The 24099-nt window shown below is 42.2% G+C and overlaps 1 protein-coding gene across 2 annotated transcripts in view; it reads left to right on the top strand.

Annotated features, from left to right (window-relative positions):
• Positions 1 to 24099, top strand: part of ZFYVE27 (zinc finger FYVE-type containing 27) — a 338299-nt gene that overhangs the window by 28276 nt on the left and 285924 nt on the right. For both annotated transcript variants that reach the window (XM_078643569.1, XM_078643568.1), the window contains exon 2: positions 15459 to 15681. In XM_078643569.1, coding sequence (XP_078499695.1) covers positions 15470 to 15681 — 212 coding nt within the window. In that variant the 5' untranslated portion in view covers positions 15459 to 15469. The remainder of the gene's footprint in view (positions 1 to 15458; positions 15682 to 24099) is intronic.

Raw genomic sequence — 24099 nt, 5'->3', positions numbered from 1 at the left:
CATCATTGAGGCCATGACCCAGACTAAACCTTTGAATCAAGCTCTCAATAAATTGGGCGAGCTCTCCGTGATGAGATTCTACAACGCAGGCTACTTGGTTATGAATGGAAGGTCAACTGGTGACACCCCACCAAATTGGACCTGGTCTAATGGAAGCAAAAACTCATATCTAGACTTCACCATCTGTAACTCGGAACTATTATTCAATCTGGACAGTTTTAGCATCCATCCACGGTCAGAAAGTGATCACAGGCCGCAGGTTATTAATCTTAACACAAAGATAGAATTCCACAAAATGGCGCCCGCAACCTACAAGGGAATACACTCTGAAAATCTAAAGCGGCTCAAATGGAGTGAGAATAACAGCACGAACATCTTAACTGTAAGTAAGGAGTTTATTAAAGGCAGCTTTGATCAAGAGGCCACCCCGACAGTGAAATGGTCGCTGCTTTGCTTTCATCTGATAAATAGCTTCCCATTGACAGTGCAGGGCTCAAGCCGCACTCCATTAGCTGAGCTCACAGTCTCCACCGACACAAAATCTCTAAAGAGAACGAGAAACAACGCCCTAAGATTATTCTTAAAATTTCCAGGGAATAGTGCCTACCACACAACCTACCAACAAGCTCAAAAAGCATTCAGGAGGGCAATTATCCAAGATAAAAAGGCGCAGGAATCCCAATACTGGGTTGAATTGCTGTGGGAGAGCAAGAAAAAAACCTCAAGGAAATTTTGGGCCCTTGTGAACCGCACCAATCCAAACCTGACCAATTCCGGCTCAGCAATTATTCAGGAAGTGGAATGGGTAACATACCTAACTGTCCACTTTCAGGTACAAGATCACTTGGGCCACACTGGTCCACTTAGTACACATGGCACTGGTACTAGTGTAACATCGAGCACTCCTCTTGCTCTAGTACAAGAGTTCACCGCGGAATATGTACTATCTGAAGAAAGAGTCATTAAAGCAGTGACAAAAGGGAGGCAAGACGGAGCACCAGGCCCGAACGGCCTCCCACAGAGGTTGTTCAATTCAGACATTCCCTTCTGGTCCATGGAGCTAACTGACCTTTTTAATTACACTCTGAGGACAGCAGCAATCCCGGATTCATGGCGTGGTGCAATTATCCACCCTATTTACAAATCTGGACCTCGCGCTGCCCCTGAAAACTACAGATTAATTGCCCTGTTGGACATAGAGGCGAAACATTATGCGGGGCTTATTCTGGAGGACCTCGGGCAATGGGTAAAGGACCACAACCTGATACCACTGAATCAAACAGGGTTTGTCGCCAACTCAGGAACCATGACAAATCTATTAGCAGTTTCTACCATCATCGACAAAGCCATTTTAACATCTAGGACATTATTTTTCTGCTTCGTCGACTTTAAAGCTGCATTTGACAGGGTTCCCAGGGTGCAACTCTGGGAAAAACTGAGGCTGTGGGGAATTCCAGACAAAATCCTGAAGCCCATTATCCAATTGCACACAAGTACCTGGGTTCGAGTGAAGTTAGGGTCCGGCACGCATCTCTCGCGAAAAATCATGACCTCAAGAGGAGTCAAGCAGGGATGCGTGCTGGCCCCCCTTCTCTTCAATCTTTTCATATCAGACTTGCCAAGCACCCTAGACAAAGTAAACAGCCACCCGCCTAGGGTAGGAGGCACGCCACTATGTAACCTTTTATATGCCGACGACCTGGCCCTGTTTAGCCTCACAAGGGTAGGGTTACAAAGGCTTCTTGACTCACTGATCCAATATACGACGATTAACCAACTAGAAGTCAATATGAAAAAGACCCTGATCGTTCCATTTGGCAAGAAACGTTATGGAGGTGGTGGCTGGTCACTAAACAAAACAAGCCTCAGCACGGGTCAATCATACAAATACCTAGGTGTCCATATGGACTCTAGGGGTAATTTTGTAAAGCAGAGTAATGTGATTGCAGCCAAAGCCACGGCACTAATGGTATCATCGACCAAGCTGTCGACGAAACTCTCAGGACCAACTCTTTCCCCCCTATTAGAAGTTCTAAGAGCAAAGATTGGCCCCACATTATCATACGATATAGAGACCTTCAAAGGTAAAATGAACACCGCCTTAAACAAAAACACAACAAGAATTTACAAAAAAGTACTGCATTTGCCAAGTTCCGCATCCCCTGCGCAGATCAGACTAGAGTTGGGGCTAACAAATTACGATGCCCATAATCTTGGCACATACCTAAAGCTCTGCCACAGACTAAGACAGGCCGAATCTGGCACACTAGAATTTCTAGTCTGGAAAGAGATTAACGAGAGTAACCCAGGAGGATCATTTGGCCGTCTTTTGAAGGATTACATCCACCAGATGTCAGCTGCTGACCTCTGGGCCCTCAATCCTAGCCAATCTGCCTTTAAAAATGCAATTTAAAAATGTGTGCGATCGATATCCCTCGCAATTGACAAAGCCCTCCTCACGAAACGCAGCCATTCTTGGGCAGTCGTTAACTCCTACAAACAAGTATCTGTAGCAACGTATTTTTCCACCACTTTTTCACTCCATCTAAAGCGCAGTTTCATTGCCCTAAGAATGGGGGACTGGCGTTTTCTTCAAAATCTACCCACCTGGCGACGTACGGAGGAGGACACAACCTGTAGAGGATGTGGGTCAGCGACAGAATCAATTTTGCACGTGGTTTGCATCTGCCCCACCTTTAACTCTCAACGAAGGCGCATGCTTAGGCCAGAATGGATCAGGTTGGGGGTTCGGACCTGTAGGCATGCCATCACCGCTGCTTTGTCCATGGACAACACTGTTTTAAACATAAAACTTGCTAAATTTATTCAACAAGCGTATCGCTGCCTTAATACAAAGAAAACAGCCATGGCCTTGCCACTGACTTTTTAGAGTAAACAATGTACTGTAACAGAATCCCCAACGACCTGGAGGGTCGTAACACTAATTGAAACTCTGCAGCATGTATCCTTTATGGTTTGTTTTTATAATTGAATACGATGGGAGATGTTTGAGACACCCCAGGCCATGTTTAACAATACAGTTTAAATTAAAAAAAAAAAAATTGTTATGCTCTTTACGTTTGCATTGGTTTCTCTTTTAAACTATTTTTTCTCACAAAACTGTACACAATGTGATTTGGGAAACTTTTAAAGATATTGTTTTATATCTAAATAAAGATTATTATTATTATTATTAATTTAGGTATATCATGTTATTTTGTTTAATGCATTTTCCTGAAATACAGGTAAGGAAGCTACCTTTTGCTTATTAGTTCCCTGCTGGAAGTGTAGTCTGATTCCCTATAAATGGAAAACAATCTGGTTTTATCATACCTGGTCTTTGTATCTGCTATTCTTATAAGTTGAATTCTATGCTTCTTCCTCGTATGGATTGTAGAACTTTGGGTCTGTATGTTTATTGGTATTAGTGTGGAGTTTATGTGGCCCGTTTAGTACATGTCGATATCTTTATTTGTGCTTGGCTTTTTAAGCTCTCTCCAATTATAAGTAGAGTAAAGTTTTCTTAATGTGATCTTCGATGTGAATGTTAATGTTTTAAAAGATTTTTTTGAGGTTTTACATTTATTTGCATACAAACAATGCCTACAATAACAGGTGATCAATGTGGTCACTAACAACCCTCACACCACCCTACAGCCCGCACCCATTGCATGTGTTCATGTGGTCACATTAGGCCACAGTAGGTACACCGCCATTTTACATGCTCACATTTTAAACTTAGCGGTACAAAAGGGGGTGGTGATGGACGGAGCATCTGAACCAATCAAACACTCACACCCAGTCAACAGATCTGGGTTTAATCCATCACCGTTCTTTAGCCCACTCTGCCACCCCAGTTCAGACATGGACATATGCAAATCAGTCTGACCCTGTGCTTCATGGGAACAGTCCAGCCCGAATTACCAAGCCATGCCTTCCCTGGACCGGAAACCAGCTTCCTAGGACCGGTTTCTGGCATTTCAGCCGTCTTCAGCCAGGCTTGCTTGAATCCAGTGGCAAAGTGAGCAAGGGACTCACGTCTGAGCATACCCTGCCAAAGTATGGCGCACAAAGTGGTACAAAAGGGGGTGGTGATGGACGGAGCATCTGAACCAATCAAACACTCACACCCAGTCAACAGATATGGGTTTAATCCATCACCGTTCTTTAGCCCACTCTGCCACCCCAGTTCAGACATGGCCATATACAAATCAGTCTGACCCTGTGCCTCATGGGAACAGTCCAGCCCGAACTGCCAAGCCATGCCTTCTCTGGACCGGAAACAAGCTTCCTAGGACCTGTTTCTGGCATTTTAAACTTGTCATCTTTACATTTGCTTGTATGCCTGTGCAGGATAATATTCTCTGAAATGGCTTTGCTTACATTTACACTTCTTCGTAAGCACATTATCGAGTGCCTTGAAAAGTTCTGTACAAGGGTTAAGTTCACTGCGCAAAATTATGTTTGTTGTTATTGTCTGCTCGCCAACAGAGCTATCACGAAAGAACAATAGTGGCGCGACCAAGTGCTTTGGCATGATTACATGAGTGAAGTTTATTATATAAACTCCACAACTCATTTGTTCGACAGAGGAGCATTTTGCTGACACTGTTGCGGTCACCCCATGCCGGAATTCCATTTCAGCTGATTCCTGTTTACCTTCTGCAAGGAATGATGCCCAGCTCTCCACCAAGAAGGGCTCCCTGATTGCACTTAGCCACAGCTAATGGGGTAGATAGATCAGCCTAAAGGGATTCTTGTAGATTCAAGCACCCTTGAAACACTAGGATAGGTAGCGCTAGGTAGGAGCACAAAATCTAATAATAATCCTATGCAAGCATATAATCTATGCAACAACACAGAGGTTGAATTGTTCATTTTCTTTACCATTCTCTTGGTGCTGATTACTTTGCTTTGTTTCCTTTTATTAATAATTGCAGCACACATATTTTACACTAGAATTATATTGTTTCAATAAATATTGAAACACTATGTTGTGTTTTTCATGTGGATCTCGTTGGGTATGCATGAGTTACGAAACGAAAGGGTTATAGATCTGTTTCCACAATTTCCTTGGGAGTCAGGGTTGTCATGTTCTGTGGTTGCACATTCCACATGTTACCTTAACAGGTTAGGGGTACAGATGGTGCACTGGAAGCTAGGAGGATTTAAGCCAAAATATACTGATGGCGTGAAGGGAATCAGTCTTGCACAGTTTTGATGTTTATGTTGTCCAACAAACACACAGTTTTACTGAGAAAGTATGAACCGTATGACATATGGATGTTAGAGTACTACATCCTACACATCAGAGTCTGTTAAAAGGGCCTCACCATAGTTTCATACCTGTTTTGTGTCTAATGGACCCAAGGTGCAAAGTATCTGGGTACATGTCCTGCCTTGGAAATCGAAGTTCCGATAGAGAAGAACTAAATCACAGGGTTTGTGTAAAAAACGGAGATTTCTCCATTATCAGGCCTAGATTTTTCTTTTTTTATTAGACCTTCAGGTTGAGTAACTTAAATCATCTACTCAACCTAACTGTAATGTACTTGGCCTGTAAACTAGTCTCAAATTGTGTGAGCATTTGCAAATATTTTATATGACAGTTGCCTTTTTCTTCATTCTCACATCAGTGCACCTTCAAATATTCAGTATTTTTGTTGTACAAGACAAAACTCTTTTGTTTGATTAAATAAACGAAACGTTTGCTCCATCTGTAATAATAATCTAGCCCACATATAGTGTACACATGATCTCAGACTTGCCTCTCAGTTTACTGATAGCATTGCCATCAGAACAGGGGCACGAGTGTTTCTCAGTTTGTTTAAACACTCACTTTTAATAAATATATTACTCTAGCATGATGTGGTAGTGCACTGTCATTTATAAGGCAGCACATTTCCAAGAAATGGACAAAAACATTCTCACTACCTTGCAGCTTTATTGATAAAACTATATAGAGTAATAGCAATAATCTGTGAAAATTGGGTTTCAGAAAACATATTTATCATATGCACACCAAAGTGTTCTGATTTGCTTTTTACTCTATTAAATGTTTTCATCAAACAGAAGTACAAAAAATGGGCTTTCACAACTACTAAAATTATATTTTCAAATGTCTTAGCAGTTTTTTAAAACTGTATTTTATTGGTTTCAAGCGAACATGAAAACATACACTGTGTGTGTTGACAGTGCCATATATATTCTCAAGACGGATACATATCAGAGGCAGGCTACAAACAAATAGTATACAGTGTTTGAGAGTGAGAGTATCCACCTGTCTGATGGCAATCAAAACAGTTCATAGATGGGACCAAGGTAACGAGCCAAGCATTATACAATGAAGCGCCGATACACACTTGATCTTCAGAAAATTGGCACAGGTCTTAATGCTCTTCACGATCAATCCTCCATCTCGTAAGACACATAGCTGTCTTCCTGAAACATACTCAGCAAATAATCCTACAGCATTATGGCGTCTGCTGCCCCTTCATTGGTACAGGACACTCATGTGGTGTTCCTCCGCCACCCCCCATTCCAGCAGGTCTCATAACCAATCTGCCAACAGTGGGACCCTCGTGCCCATCCACCCTAAGGCCACCCGCTCCTTCACCAGCAAAAGGGCCAACTAGGCAAGTTTATAAGGTTTTTGCATCCCTTTGGTCACTCCACCACTCCCAGTGGACAGATTTGTGTCGTCAGCGAAATTAAAATCCCAGTGGCCATCTTTATACGTGGCACTACTTGTCCCCAGTACTCCTGTACCTTTTTCCAGTCCCACACTAGATGTAAGAAAGTGGCCCTAATATCCCCACATTGTGCACACATAGCTCCCCCAGTAGGGTCCATTTTATTCATACTATATGGAGTGATGTAGGTACAATGCAGGGAATAAAAATGCAGGAACTTAAATCTGTTGTTACAGGACACAGTACGAACAAGGTCTGACACACTCATCCAATCCGAGTCTGAGATGGGCATACACAGATCTCTTTCCCAGGCCCCACGTGCAGGATATTGTCTAGGTTGCATGTCACTCCTAAGGGAAATGTTTGTACAGTTGACTTTGTTAGCTAATTAAATGTGTGTTAGGAAAAACCTGATACCCTGCAGCCTTTCATTTCACACTTCATACAGCAGGTCAGATAGATCACTTTACAAAATGCTGGAACTCTGCAGTTGGATAAGGAAAAGTCATTGTACACTTCTGACCTCTTTCTGAACAGAGCAAATTTGACCAGATATAAACAAGATTTAAAGGCATCTTTATTGCTCCTTCATTTTGTAACTGAACAAAACACCTGTACTTTGTCAACTTGCCAGAATGGGCGAGCAGTTCCAAAATATTGCTCAACCTGAAAAAATCTGACTTTCCATAGCGAGTGGGTGGGTAGGTTTTCCGATGCCTGATTATGTCATGAGAAATCTTCTCAACAGGAGCCACAATTTATTAAGCCAGTGTTCATGTGTAGGAGTCATGTGCTTCCCCCAGAGGGAAAGAATTGCATGCTTCATGTCCAGAAAGAGGTGAGAAATGCGCTTGCCGCAGTGGAGTGGAGGGCCTTCTGCGGGTCTTTCTAGGAGAGTGAACTCTGGGAGTTAGCCAGAGGTCCCTCTCCCAGTGTTATTAGTGTAGCGTTTTTTGGTGGTGATGTTCAGGTAATGAGAATGCTATAGATATTGGAGATCAGGTGCATTGAGGAAGTGAGGCGTTGAAGGTCGCATTCAAAGGGGTTAAGCAGCCTGGTTGTCTTCGTCCTGACACAAGGGTGGAAGATCAGTGGCGGTGCTGAACATAATGAAATTGCTCGGTTTCTGGGATCCTGTGGTCAAGTTTAAGTTCCTCAAAGATCCTAATTTGGTCTGCCAGGAAGAAATCCCGGAGACAGAAACAGCCTTTTTCCTCTCCTTATATGGAAGGCCCGTGTCTCCAGGTAAACTCTGGATGTCTAGTATGGGAGTTAGGGGAGGAAGGGAAAGATGTAAGGCCCTGCTGGGTGACAATCAAGTCCCACACAGGGTAATGATTATGACTAGGGAAAAAGGTATGAAAGCAGGCCTCTCAAAGTTTTGGATAACAACGTGATCTTGCCAAGTGGTCTAGATGCCAGGGTTTGTTCTACGAAGCACACGTGTTTATCAGTTTCCACCTTGAGCCATTCGACAATGCAGCATAATTGAGAAGCTTGATGACTGCAGAGCAAGTGCAGTACCCCCAGTTCCACCTCTTTGGAATGTCATATGCAGTTCTGGAAGGGTAATCTATAGTGCCCCCCATGTAGGACATGCACACAGTTTGGAGACTGTTAATCTCAGTCTTGGAGATTGGCATGGCCTGAAAAAGGTACATGATGCAAGGGAGGATTGTCCTATGGGCTGCAATGCATCCCAGCCAAGACAGTGAGTGATTCCTACAAGCAAGTAAGGATGTTTTGGTGTGGGGAAGCAGGGATTTGAATTTAAGTAAAGCACAAGTAGATTGGGTAAGCTTCAAGTGGATCTCCTAGTATCTTAAAGCGAAAGTTGTCCAGCAAAAGGGCTTAAGTGTGGCAATAGACTCTGTTAGACCTCCCCCCATGAACCAAGCCTCCTGATTCTGTCATGTTAATGCAGATTGCGTCTACTGCATGAAATGCCTCCAGAAGAGAGATTGGAGCATAAAGGGAGCATTCTGGGTTCCTTCAGGGTAAGCAAAATATTGTCCAGAAAGCCGGATACTTTGAAGGTGTCTCTACAATAGGAGATACCATGGATGTGAGGATTATTCCTGATACTCTGGAGGAGGAGTTCCAGGAAGAGGTTGAACAATAGGGGAGACAAAGGACAACCTTGGCAGGTGCCTCCTCTGATTTGAATTGGAGCAGATGGATGACCTTTGACCATCACTTTTGCCTGGTGAGATCCCATAAATAGCTGCAATCCATCCTCTCGGTCTGAAACTGAAGCGGTCAAGCACCGAGAAGAGCATGCTCCCGACCATCTTATTGAATTATTTTTCAGCATCCAAGAACAGGACGACTGCCGCCCTCCCCTTTCTCCTGGACACGTCAGTAAGGTGTAGCATGAGTTTGGTCTTTTCGCAAGTGTTGCGGTATGCAAAACAACCCCCCTGGTTTGTATGGATCAAGTCTGGAAGCAAAGCTTTGAGACGGTAAGAAAAGACTTTTGCAGAGAACTTTAGGTCTACATTCAGGAGGAGGGCTATCTGGTGCTAGGAGGGGCACAGTTTGAAGTCTGTGCCCGGTTTGACTATAAGCTAGATTGAGTTCTCTGTCATAGAGGTGGATGCCCCCTAATTTTGGTAAAAGGAGTTGAAGAGGTTTGCGAGTAACAGAAGGTGTTGGGGTGCAAATCATTCATAGTATAGCAGTGGGAAGTCATCTGGACCGGGGGCTTTAGAGATCTTGAGTTGGCCTATGGATGTGAGAATTTTGCCCATTACTATGGGGGCATCGAGCTCCGTGGATGCTGACCGCTTGGGAAGGTTGACCAAGCTCAAAAAAAACTCTGTGCGAGATGCATGAAGTTGTCAGCATGTAGAGCAATTGGTAAAAGGACTAGAAAGCCTGTAGCTTGCCCTCTCTCGTGGTATGAGTCACACCGCCCACCCTGACTTCCCCTATCTTGTTTGCATGACTGTAGGACCCGCAGTTTATAAACCAGTAAGGTGCCTGGCTTGTTGCTTCCTTCATGGATGTATGCTCCTGAATGGGCCAGAAGGTTGTGGGCTTTCTTGATCTCTAGTGTACCAAGTTGGCCCAGTACTGCCTGGACTTTGCCCCAGATCTTATCTTATTGGATGGGGAGTGTTTGTGTTGCTGTTTGAGGGTCGTTAGTTCAATGGTCAGTTGGGTTCTAGTGATGTTGCATGTGCTTTTGAGTCTGGCTGCTTCCTGGATGAAATGTCCCGAGTGATCACCTTGAGTGCATCCCAGACCACCCGTTTATCTTATCTCCCATCTTGATGTGTTGCAAGTATTCGGCGAGGCCTTTTGGATTGTTGCTATCATGACTTGGTCACAATGGAGGGTGTCACTGAGGTGCCAGCATCCACGTTGCGACCTCCCGCTCTCACCCCAGAAGAGAGTTAAGGTGACAGGCCATGTCTGAGAGGGACTGGGGAGCCGGTCCGCCTCAAGTATGGTGTGCTCTAGGTGTTTATCAAAGAGTATATTGAAGTCTCCTCCTGTTACAAGGGAGCCGTCTACAAGAGCTACCACGTTAGGCATGGTAATCGACACCAGGGGTACCCTCCCAAAATCCATTGACCAGCACCCACATGCCTGACACCCACCTTTGATCGATGGTTGTACTCAATGAAGGGTGCTGTGTGAGCAATCAGGATTGTGATGTCTGCCATTTTAGTGCATGAGAAGGCGTGCTATTTTATAGGAAATTTCCAGGATTGGAGTCTGCCGGTATCAGAATGTTAAAGGTGAGATTTCTGAAGGAAGTAGACTTTAGAGAGGAGAACTCATTGAGAATACTTGTCATGAATGCCTGTCTCGCCACAATGAATTGCGGGTACCGGTATAGGAGTAAAAAACTCCTCTGATCCCGCACTGAAACACTTCGTGTTCTAGTATTCGGGATCATGCCTCACTTCCGGGTCACTCCTGCTGGGCTTACGGATCGCCGTTCGCGTCTCTGCTCCTCTACCCATTGCGTCCTTTCTTCGCGACCACAGGTGTTTCTTGAATCCCTCAGCGGTTCTGGTATCCCTCTCCAATGGTTTCCGCGGTGCTGCAGACCTGAATTCCCTGCAACAAAAAGAGACACAGCATTCACTTTCAAACAAGACGGTAACACCGCTTTTGCGCTGCACATACATTTTTCCTTATTGAAGTGCCATATACTTATCTGTTGGGAACAGGGTCTCTGGAGATTCGTTTGTTCTGTTTGTTTTTCCTTGTCTTTTGCTTATTAACTATTCCAGAGTAGTTCTTTGACTCTCTTGGGTATGACCGGGGAAAGTTGGGACCTCTCATCCTTGCATGGCGTTCCAGAAACGTGAGTAAGAATCTGACAATACTTAAGAGCTTGGGAGGGTTGTTGAGCCTCCTGACATTGTAGGTGGCTTCTGTTAAAAAACAGAGAAGGAGTAGGCATGTCTGAGTGGGGATTGTGCAGCCATGTGGCCCTCCCATGAGTACATGGGACATGAGTCTGAGTGGACATCAACTCCTTTTGTGAATCACTAGCGCATACTAATCCCCAGTCTGACAAAAGCATAAATCGCTACAAGGAAGAAATCAATAACTGGCAATCCTCTGCCAGCAACACTCATTCAACCCCCTCTTCGGAAATCCATGTGGGTGAGACGCCATGAGGCATCTAAATGGTTTACTGATGACCTAAAAGTTGCGAAACTCTGTACTTTATCGTGCAGATCGCAAATGACAGACTAACTAGTCATCCGAAAAAAAGCTAGCATACTCTTTGTCCCAAGGGATATAAATGTTTGATCAAACATGCGCAAGATGTATTCTTTTTCCAGTAGAATATTAAACTTGATGAACAGGTCAAATGAATTCTTTAACACAGTCTCTGAATTATCTAATCCGGTCAGATAAACTATACCCTTCCTTCCTGCACAGAATTTATGTGACACTCTTAATTAATTATTTCTTCATTTCAAAGATTAAGACAATATAAGACAGCATACCGGCAAGCTCTTTCTCCAACTTGGTACCCCCGATAGAAGGAACCCGCGTACCCCATCTGAATTTCCTCCTCTGCAAGGATTCCTACACAGAACTGCTGTCAGAAGTTAAGTCGGGATCCCCAAATGACGCTTGCCCCCCTCCCCCCCCAAATCTTTAAAACAATCTATTCACACCCTTCCTGACTCAGCCATTTCTCTTCTCAACCAGTCCGTTAGTCAAGGCACGATCCCACCTTCAAGGAGGCAATAGTGGTCCATCTTCAGAAGAAATCTGGTGAAGACCTATTTATCTTGAAAACTATCGACCAGTTTCCATCCTGCCATACATGCAAAGGTGCTCGAAGCACATGTTGCCAGACACCTCTGTTCATTCCTAGAATACAAACTCCTTGCCTATGCCCCCTCAGGCAGGTTTTCGGCCTGCCCTCTCAACCGAAGCGGTCATTCTCTCAATTGTAAATGACATGCTGGATAATGCCTTCAGGTACCACCCAGGCGCTAGTCCTTTTAGATCTCTCTGCGGCCGTCGCCACATTCAACTATGAGCTCCTGGTCGCCCATGTCGAGGCGACGGGCCTCCAGAACTCTGCGCTTGCATGGATTATATCCTTTTTAAAAGATTGCGTGCAACCTGACCTGTTTTCTAAGGGTCACACTTCTCTTGCAGGCTAATTTGTTGGTCTCCCAGTTGAAGAAAATGTTGTTGCTGGGCTTTGCATTCCTTGGATTGGTTGTCCAACATTTGTTCAGTTTGTACCTTGCAGTCCCCACGGTCATCAACATCCCCCTGGAGAGCACAGAGGTGTTGCTGAAGGACGGTTTTCACCCCGATGTCCTTAATCTCTTGGACCAGTTGGAGGTGAAAGTTCTTGGTGATGGATTGATCGTCCCCTATGGCTGCCATCCATTCTGCTGTGGGTGGGGGTGATGTGGTTCTGTTGGAACGACTGTGAGATGGAGTCTGAACAAAAGGTTTTTATGAAGGAGTCTTTGTTTGTGCGCCCTCCCCGCTCCACGACCATTATGGTAGAATTTGGGTCCAGTCTCTGTGGGGAAGGGTCGCGGGGTGTCTGGCACTGCCTGTGAGGGCCAAAGAGGCAGGCTTGGGCGTGATTCGGGTGGCTGAGGGTGAACACCGTTGCTAAGTCCGCTAGGCGGTGGGGGGGGGGGGGGGGGGGCAGTCTGGAAAAAGGTGGTGGGGTCGTTGCAGATCTAGCCTCCAGGAGGAGCACATAGAGAGATAATGTGCAGAGGAGCACCAGGTCTCATCCTAGTGCGGCAGCTTTGGAGACGCAGGTCATCATGCCTAGGATGCTTCAGCGGCCATTGTTGTTTGGGCAGCTTGTAAGACTGAAGAGCAGTGTGTTTGCCTGCACACACAGTGACAGGCCCACCTTATCGTCATCAAAGAACAAGTACGATTCCTGTTGTTGACAGCCTGCATATACGGTGACCGAAAACCTAAATAAAAAATCAAATACAATTTTTCTGTGTTCAATGACAGCCTGCCCGCTTGGGTCAGTGCTTCTGTAACACAGCCCAATTGAGAACATGCCATGTGAGCATGACTATTTGGCTGGCCAAACCGTCATGCTCACTTAGGGAGTGAGTGCAAACCACTCCTGCTCACTGTGACTGTGGCGAGCCCAGCCCAGCCTTGCCCCACCCAACCTGACTGGTGTCCCACAAAGAAAAAGAAAATTATAAGAACTTCTTGTTATTATCATTTTCATTTTCTTTTTTGCACTTCTCAACGAGCAGTGGGGCGATGCTCCTCTGCATTAGCGGAGGAGCCGCCACTGTTCAGCACCTTTTTAGGTGTTGCCTAGGCAGTGCATGCGCAGTCTTTTCCAGACATGCTGTATTCACTCTGTGGGCTTATATCCCGCCCATTGCTTTTGATTTGTTAATTAGACTGTTGTTCGCAAAAGCTTGCTTACATGTGGTTAATCTTTGTTATATGTCCCTACTTCTTGTGTGTTGTTCCCTCCCATGGAGCATGGGCCTGTTACTTGTATCCTTTCACTTTAGTGTATTTAGCTTTGGCATGAGAACTATTTTTTTCATTGCAGAGGGTCTGTGTTTTAGGAAGGTTCCATTTTCTTATGTCATGTTACTAAAGCTTGTGGGAGTTGTGTTCTAAGCGTTTTTTTAAATAATGTAAATGCGCTTTTTTTTTAGCCTGCCTTTCCCTTGTTGATGGTGTATTCGTAATGTAAATGCCCGTTTAAAAAATAAAAAGTACTTAATTTGTTTAGCAAGTTTGAGTTTGATGGCAGATCAAGGCATACTTCAGCTATATGCCTTTCAGTCAGCTCTTACGTGTGAGTCGCTGACGCCCCCTGGTGATTCAGACTCACAGGGAGCAAGATCAACATTTCCTTGCGGCAAGGCATATCTTTTCTCCATGCTTCGGCTTCATCTGCTGTCTTCATCCTCCCCTACCTCCCAGTGAAATATTAGTCTTCACACTTCGAGTTTGGCCTTACCATCACGACCTCCTTCATTTCATTGCCCTGTCTGCTTCTGCCACTTCCTCTACCTCTCACCAGACTCGACACGCACACCATGTGCCATATAGAGTCTCCTCGCTTGCTACCACTTCCATGCGTTCTCTCTGCCAATACTCACACTCCACTCAGAGTACCCTACCTACTTCTTTTGCTCTTCCGCCTTCTTCCCACAACACTACCTCCTTCTCACTAGGGTTGAGTGAAACAAAAATTGCAGAAAAGCGAATCGGGTGAATTGTGCCTTTTTGGTTCATCCCTAGAATATTGAGTAAAAAAATTCAAAGTAAAGGAACTGCAAAAGTGGATGGTTTTCCAATGTAACCCCTTGGATTTTTCTAATACCATGCATTTCCTAGGTAAGTATTTCTCTACCTAAATGCCCCAGAAAATTATTTTTTTTAAGTCTTTCTGCAGCTCCAAGACCTACATGGTACAATCTCGTTATGTTTTCTAATATTTCTGTGACACATGATTGAGTCTCGCTATTCTTTAACATTTATTATTAATGCCATAATGCAGCACTTGTCAACTTTGTTTTGTATGCCATTAGCCTCAGCTTAAATCTTTATTAAATTGAAAGTAATAAAAAATGGGTCGAGACATAAGAGCTGCCATGATTTGTTATGCATACGCTGCAACCTGTGATTGACGCATCTCAAGTCAACTCCCTACAGGATAGTGCATACTCCGCTCTAGTGAAAATATACACCAGATATCTTACAAACCATGGAAACGAGCTTGGCATTGTGGCAATACTCTCCGATAAATCTAATTAGAATAGACAAGGGAATCCTGAGCTGTGTCGTTTTTTCTTCATCGTTCTTTAGATTTTTGGTAATAGGTGCTCTAAAAATGGTATTATTGTAAGCTGTAAAATATGCTGCTGCACTATGGGAACGGATCTAACCCTTTTAACAATTGGCTTAAAAGTGGCCATAGCTTTGTTTGGAGCTAGTAAAGTGCAATGAGCGTCCCGAAGATCTGCTTAGTAGCAGCGCACAAGCGCCTCACTTGAGGTGAATGGAGGAAAGCTTAGGTTGAAGATAGATTTTTATCGATTATGAGGTGAAGATGTTGAGACTGAGTTATGTGTTATTGGAATGCCAGCTTTTCATTACCCTTAAGGAATTGTACTTGAAGCCATACCTAAATGTTGTTGAAAGCGTGAGGGGGGGTCAGATATTTTTTAAAAAGTAATTCTTATTGGAAAGAAATTAAACATAAATTAGTGTTAACGTTTTTTTTATTAGTTTGCTACAATCTTCTTCTTTTATAAGGATAAATAAGCATGCTGGTGACTGAGAAAGATGGAGCCACTGTGGGAAGTGGAAACGGGCCAGAAGGAAGTCCCACAACAACCGATCAACAGTATGATCCATCTTTGGGCTCTTCTAAGTGTCAAGCTTTTGATCTTTTCAACCTTGTTGTGTCATATAAAAAACTGGAGATGTACCTGGAGCCCCTCAAGGATACTTGGGAAGGGATGAAATACCTAATTAAGTAAGTATCAATTTAAGCACATAGAACTTAAATTCATTTGAAACTGTCCTGGTGCATATAGAATTTCTCAGTATTTTATTCTGCAGTCAGATATTTGCATAACACAGGAAGGGAGTGAAGAGGTAATGCTCAAAAGAGCAGAAGAGGTGGATACGTCCTCCTCAAGTTATATTGTCAAAAAACAAAGGGATCCACCCGTATGGGACAGTATAGAATTATTCCTCCAGACTACGTGTGTCTACTACAATGGTGGAAAGCACACAGCTTTGTTTAAATACCTCTCACCCACCAAAAGGACCCTTGGTGGCATGCTTTATCATCGGGGTCTTCCCGCTGGGGACGGGGTGTGCTGCGATCTACGACTATGTGGGAGCTCTGGTTATGAAAAACAATACTATGTGTGGTGTAGGAGTGTGAGTGGAAGGATCAGAAGTGAGTGAATGGTGAAAAATTAAAAAATACCTGGCTCCATGGAAAACATTTATTTTAATGTTCCTTTGAGCTGGTATCGTTATAAGTGGGGAATGAGATGGAGATACTATGCTTTAATGAGCAGGGTCTCCTGTGTCGACATGGTTCTAAGCCCTCCCCTGGCTTCTCATCAGGATCTAGAAGAGATCCCTCCTACGCTCAAATCAAAACAACAGTGTATTTACACATAGTCCCTACTAAGTGGTGTACATAAATGTAACATGCACAGCTTACTATACCCCAGTAGGTATATTGCTGAATGGGTTCTGGAAGAATAAAAACAGAATTAAAATAGCATAACACATCTAAACTGCACCATATGTAGTGTTGACCTGTAAAGAAAAGTGATATATTTCTGTGATACATTTTTCTTATCTTTATCCGTTATAATAGGTAATCAGTGCTGTGTTATGCCGGCGAGATGGGACAATACAAAAACATACACAAACAAAACATAAAACACACACTCTATATCTAAGGACCGCATGGTGTGCGTATCCGTATGATAAGTAAAACTGAGAGTATCTGTTAACTATATCTCTCCTTCAAAAAACAGTTTAGTGACAGATAAAGAAGCCTCCAAAGTTTAGGCTGTTCACATACTCTTATCTCACCCAGATAATGCCCCATGAGCCTTCAAAACGGGACAGTGACTGTGACTAGTGATCCATCCCTTGATTTGGGGAATCAGGTAGGTTAGAAATGTGGATCAGATGACGGTTTACAAATGGCTTTGTCGTCACCATGATCATGGCCTAAATGTGTGTCTTGGAGTGATGGATGAACACCATTATTCTATTTGTGTGTATCCGTTAGGAGGAGTGTATGTGGCAGCAAGGCTTTAAATAGGTTTGTGGAATATATGATGCGAGGGAATGTGGATTTTATGGAGTGCTAGAGTTTCAATAAGATTTGGTTGCCTTTCACTGCTGTGGTGATCAAAAGTTTCTGTTTTACACTAATGTACTTAACCTAATATTTTATGTAGGAAAAATGCTTTTGTGCACTTTTCTTGTAATGTGACAATTGCTTCATATGGACCCACACCTGAAGCCATTCTCTCATTGTCTCTTAAGTGTCTGTCTGCAGTGCTAATCATGTTCTTTCTTTGTTGTGATGTCTCATATGGGAGCCCTTCCCAGCACAAACCACTCCAATCCTTGGTTTCTATGGTAGAGGTGTCTGATCAAACCATATCCTTCCCGAGCATCTTCCTTTCAAGCAACTCGGAGTCTTTATTTTCCATTGCACTCATCCAGTTTTCTTTTCAGAGTTGTATATTCACTTTTTCTACAGCAACGTTTTTAAGCTGGTCCCATCCCACATTTCACCATTGATCCATAGCTTTTTAATATCTTGTTTGTGTCGGTCTGACATTTATTTAGTGAGAGAGTGTTTGTTACTTGGGTTTGGTACATGGCACTATGCTGGACATGGGGATGTCTGCATGAGATGGGGCAAAGCCATGTCCCCACGAACACTGGTGTTGCCGTTCTACGCTGCAGATAAATAATACGTGGCACAAATTAGTACGAAGAAGGCCTGATTTGACTGAAATAGGATACAGCCCAGGCACAGCACTTGGCAGAGAAGAGAGAGCCATACGCCCTATGTTGTATCCCATGCCTATAAGAGTGTGTCTACTGAAACCCCCTAAAAGCAGTCCATATTTGACCATAGCAAAGCAACCTGAAAAGACCTCTGGACCCAGCACTGAAGCTCATTCCAAGTGATCACTCCTAGAACCCTGGCCATCATGAAATACATTAGTCATGATATGCTATAGGCCTGTAAACTGAAGCAAATGACAGCATAATAAGAAGCCTAGTACATACTTATTTGGGTACTGCTATATTGTCAGCAGAGGCATGGGACATAGACTGGGCAGACAGGGGAGTTCTAAGGCAAGGCATGACTGACTCTTTGGGGTAGCGCTCATGCCTCAGCCAATGCCAGGACAGTTCATTACAGGCTGGCATCACCCTTTCCTCTGTCTCTCTACCCACCTTCCTGTTGAAAGTCGAGCATGGCCACGTCCATGAGGAAGTTTATAGTTTTAATAATTATGATTTGTTCGCTTCCGCATTGAGCATGTGCAGATTTTTATGTGGGCAGTACACGTTGGCTTAAAGTCATGAGCCCTTCATATTCTGCTCTTAAGTGGGGGGGGGGGGGAATATGCCCTTATTGCCTTTATTCATCAGGTAACCAGATCTTTCCAACTGGTAGACATGGGGCTACTGCCATACATAGTCATGCTTGGGGCTTAGTTCCTGTACTGGGGTTCAGACGTGTAAAATGAGGCAGCAACAAGATCTCTGAAACGAGCGCTGAGGCTGCAGAGCTTCCTTAATTGGAATTGTGAATAGGAACATTCCCAGAAATCTTATAAGTGCAATTGGCACTCAAGGCCTTCTTTATGCCTGATCCTGTATTTTAACATTTGGCACTGCACTATAAGAAACTGGAATATTATTTGCAGTGGGAACAGTCACAACCATTGGCCTGGTGAATCATCATTGTCCCTAAATTAACCTGAGCTCAACCCCCTGGTGGCTATGACAGAGCAGACAGGCTTAACTTAGCGTAGTATAGTTAAATACTATTCTCAATTAATATAGTATAGTGTGAAGTTGTTATTCAGTACCAAAACATAAATAAAGTCAGAATGCCAGACTATAAAAATCCAGAATTTGAAAAAAACAGGATAATTAATACAAAATAGCAAAAATACAATAAAGGGAACCAAACATATGATTTTCTTTTTTCTAAAAAAGTTTTAAGTAACACTAGCTCAATGCGCCAATGATGACCACAGATTGTGGTAGACCGGGCTCGAGGTGCAATTTGAGACGGACTACGACAAAGCTCAGGTTGAATACACCAACCAGGTTTGTCTTGTTCAAAGATTTTACCTTCTGAATAAATATCTTAGGTCCCATTCCACTATAGTAATGCCCTACTAAAGCCCACCCTGGGACCTCAGCGGAGGCACTTAGAGACTCTTAGGGAGCCAGGCTGAGGCCAGCAGCAGGGTCCAGTTGTCATTGATCAACTGAGTACTTCCAGGAAATGGTCTCTTGCAGCTTGTTGTAGCCCTGTGTCTTGAATAGGAGGTCAGCCTATCGATCTTTGGAGTCCACTTATTTGTCTTGGGTACAAGAGGGAGCAGGTTCAGTCCTTCAGCTCTCCTCTCCTCTCCTCAGGTCACAGACAATAAATAGATCCAGTCCTCTTCTGATCTTCCACAGGTTGAGTAAGTGCAAAAAAACGATGGATTTAGGCCCAGATCTCTGTACTGTGGTGAATGTATGACATTGTTCTGCATTCTGTCCATGAACTGTTGTTTTTGCATTTGTCACCCCGAGTGGGATGGGTATGCTCAGACGTGAGTCCCATGCTCTCCACACCACTGGAGTCAAGCTATCCTGGCTGAAGACGGCTGATAGCCAGAAACCGGTCCTAGGATGCTTGATTCCGGTCCAGGAAATACACGGCTTGGCAGTTCGGGCTGGACTGTTCCCATGAGGCACAGGGTCAAGGCTGATTTTCATATTGCCATGTCTGAACTGGGGTAGTGTGGAGTGCAAAAAAAGATGGATTTAGGCCCAGATCTCTGTACTGGGGTGAATGTATGTGATGTATAGTTATCAAGGACCCCCTGATTACAATGGATTTGGGATTCCTAGGTCAGGGAAAAACAACTCATCGATAAATAACAACCTAGGCAATCATAATTAGAGTTCACGATCAACATAAGATTTTAAAAGGAACATAGAGCTACTAATGAATTCAAATTCTGATATTTATTTACACATATATTAAAAAGTTAACACAGATTTATATATACATAAAATGAATAACAAAGCAATGAAACATGGAAAAGAATTTGTAAATGTCATACATAATTCATAACTCATTATAAAAATTCATTAAAACAATAGAAATGGCCTAATAATTCTCGACGCGCGTTTCGGCGACCAGGGCCTTCTTCTGGAGAAGCCAAATATGTTCTATAAATACAAAAAATTAAGACACAGAAAACAAATAATTATAAACAATTCTTAAAACAAAAAGACAACATCAACATGATTAAGAACAACACATTTTCAAATTAGTAGCTTCATTTAACTATTTCATCAAAGACATTCTACTTCGTTTTCTTGGATATCTCCAATAATGGACTATAACTGCGGCAAAACAAAAGAATTTGACAGTTTTATATCAGAGTTGATAAATGCTATTCTTTCTGTCGTTTGGTGAAATGGTAGTAGGTAATAGATTCCTCCAATAACATCTTTCTATCTTTGTCCTTTAGATGGAGGAGAACTATGCTGCCTCAAATGATTTCTTTTCTTTAGAGCATTTCTTTTATAGGATCAGAAATATTCAGAGCGGTAGACAACTAGTTGGACACTAGAGGTGTAGAAAGTAAATGATAATTACAGTGTCAAAATTATTAGTGGGCACTTTCTAATTTAATAAATATATGCAACCTCAAAGATAAGGAAGCTTAATACAAATAATTACCCTGAATTGATGTCTACTTTGAATATCAGGATACAGTAGATAAGAGGAGCACGGGTTTGTTCTGATATAGAAGGTTTGTATTAAAATTGTGATTGTTCTTTGGAGCCGGGTCTAAAAAGCCAAAAGAAAAAAAAACGGAAAAGAACCAAAGAACAAGGTAAGTGACCTAGTTTATCTTATTATATTCTGGTTAATCTCATTCTACTTAATTCTACAGTTTGTACCTGGTAAAGTGGATAGAACGACTTGCGTTTCTCGCCGTCACGAGGATAGGGTTAAAAACACTGAGTACGGTGCGTGCGCTTGTAGGTCCCTAAAGAAAGCAGTTGAGAAAAATCTTTAGGATACAGTACCATCAGACTAACTACGTCTTTTCATTAATAAAAGTAATTCTAAATATTCAGATTAGAGATGTACCTGTATAGGTGTCGATGTACCTTTAAATATGTAACTTCTCCTGATGTGGGGAAGTTCCTTTCTCTTAGTTTTCTGACGAGGCTACAGGGAAATACGCAGCGTTAGTTTTTACCGACTTTAAAAACAACTGATCAGGTAAATCTGTAGTTTCGTCTATGAGGGTCTTAGTGGACTTGAAAGGACACGTTACCCTTACCTTCTGGCATAATTTTCGGTGAAGCTTAATAGTCTGACGGCAAGAAACGAGGTCCCGACGGCTCCAATCGTCAAAAAGCGATGTTACTGACGTTGGAAAGGGACGTGTTTATATAGCTGTCTTTAATGAGGTTATCTTTTTCAGCTGCGTGAGCATTGTCGTCATTGAGTATGCGACTAAGGTCCACATAGGATAACCAAAAACAAAAAACGGACTATTGCTTGATGTCTACGTTATAACTAAAGTAACACGTTGATGGGAATAGATATGAAAAACCAGGCTACTCCAACGTGATCAACATATCATATTGTGATCTTTATTAAGTATATCTTTTTGTTCGAACGTTGTCGTCATTAATCCTAAAACTGAGATCCGCATAGGGTGATCGAGAATGAAAAACAAAAAACGGACTATTCCTTGGTATCTGCGTTATAGCTGAAGTCAAACGTGAATGGAAATAATTATAAAAGACAGACTATACTGACGGGTTGACATACATGACACTAGTCCACATACGAATCCGACACCAAATTTAGACATCAAGAATACCTCAAGGTAGTGTGAAAAAAAACATAGTCCAAAAGAAATCAAGTGGCGGATACTTGAAATACTTGAAAAAATTAAAATACCTGACTCTCAAGGGGGCGCAATGATGAGAAAAAAGAGAGAAGTATTTTGGATTTTTGTTTTTGATTCTTTTCGGAGAGGCCTCAATAGTGAAATCCCGTGGGAAAATGCAATCTGTTAACAATATTTAGGATTAATAGTATATATAGGTACCCATAAACTGTAATACCCTATATACTAATTCTATAGGAGGTTTAAATAGTTTTCCCTTATTTAATGTTTAAAATCAATGAAAGAGAGAAATACCCGTTAGCTGTAACATTTTATAGATGCAAGCACCTTTCATATATTAGCATTAAAGATATCTCTGATACTGTCTCCTTATTGCGAATTTTTAATAGGGCTCTATATATGCTAAAATGAAATAGGAGCCTATCTTCAGGTTATGCAATGTAGTGTACACACTACCTTGAGTTATTCTTGATGTCTAAATTTGGTGTCGGATTCGTATGTGGACTAGTGTCATGTATGTCAACCCGTCAGTATAGTCTGTCTTTTATAATTATTTCCATTCACGTTTGACTTCAGCTATAACGCAGATACCAAGGAATAGTCCGTTTTTTGTTTTTCATTCTCGATCACCCTATGCGGATCTCAGTCTTAGGATTAATGACGACAACGTTCGAACAAAAAGATATACTTAATAAAGATCACGATATGATATGTTGATCACGTTGGAATAGCCTGGTTTTTCATATCTATTCCCATCAACGTGTTACTTTAGTTATAACGTAGACATCAAGCAATAGTCCGTTTTTTGTTTTTGGTTATCCTATGTGGACCTTAGTCGCATACTCAATGACGACAATGCTCACGCAGCTGAAAAAGATAACCTCATTAAAGACAGCTATATAAACACGTCCCTTTCCAACGTCAGTAACATCGCTTTTTGATGATTGGAGCCGTCGGGACCTCGTTTCTTGCCGTCAGACTGTTAAGCTTCACCGAAAATTATGCCAGAAGGTAAGGGTAACGTGTCCTTTCAAGTCCACTTAGACCCTCATAGACGAAACTACAGATTTACCTGATCAGTTGTTTTTAAAGTCGGTAAAAACTAACGCTGCGTATTTCCCTGTAGCCTCGTCAGAAAACTAAGAGAAAGGAACTTCCCCACATCAGGAGAAGTTACATATTTAAAGGTACATCGACACCTATACAGGTACATTTCTAATCTGATTATTTAGAATTACTTTTATTAATGAAAAGACGTAGTTAGTCTGACGGTACTGTATCCTAAAGATTTTTCTCAACTGCTTTCTTTAGGGACCTACAAGCGCACGCACCGTACTCAGTGTTTTTAACCCTATCCTCGTGACGGCGAGAAACGCAAGTCGTTCTATCCACTTTACCAGGTACAAACTGTAGAATTAAGTAGAATGAGATTAACCAGAATATAATAAGATAAACTAGGTCACTTACCTTGTTCTTTGGTTCGTTTCCGGTTTTTTTTCTTTTGGCTTTTTTAGACCCGGCTCCAAAGAACAATCACAATTTTAATACAAACCTTCTATATCAGAACAAACCCGTGCTCCTCTTATCTACTGTATCCTGATATTCAAAGTAGACATCAATTCAGGGTAATTATTTGTATTAAGCTTCCTTATCTTTGAGGTTGCATATATTTATTAAATTAGAAAGTGCCCACTAATAATTTTGACACTGTAATTATCATTTACTTTCTACACCTCTAGTGTCCAACTAGTTGTCTACCGCTCTGAATATTTCTGATCCTATAAAAGAAATGCTCTAAAGAAAAGAAATCATTTGAGGCAGCCCGGTTTCTATCCTTTGTATATCGTTTTGAAATGTAAGTATATAAATAAAAGTAATCTGTTCTAACCAGGGATAAAATCCCATAAATAAATATAAAAACTTTTGGTTCATAGTTCTCCTCCATCTAAAGGACAAAGATAGAAAGATGTTATTGGAGGAATCTATTACCTACTACCATTTCACCAAACGACAGAAAGAATAGCATTTATCAACTCTTATATAAAACTGTCAAATTCTTTTGTTTTGCCGCAGTTATAGTCCATTATTGGAGATATCCAAGGAAACGAAGTAGAATGTCTTTGATGAAATAGTTAAATGAAGCTACTAATTTGAAAATATGTTGTTCTTAATCATGTTGATGTTGTCTTTTTGTTTTAAGAATTGTTTATAATTATTTGTTTTCT

This window comes from Lissotriton helveticus, chromosome 5_1 (assembly GCF_964261635.1).
Source record: "Lissotriton helveticus chromosome 5_1, aLisHel1.1, whole genome shotgun sequence".
NCBI classification, from domain to species: domain Eukaryota; kingdom Metazoa; phylum Chordata; class Amphibia; order Caudata; family Salamandridae; genus Lissotriton; species Lissotriton helveticus.
The sequence above is the reverse complement of the archived record's forward strand: the minus strand, read 5'-3'. Positions and strand labels throughout refer to the sequence as shown.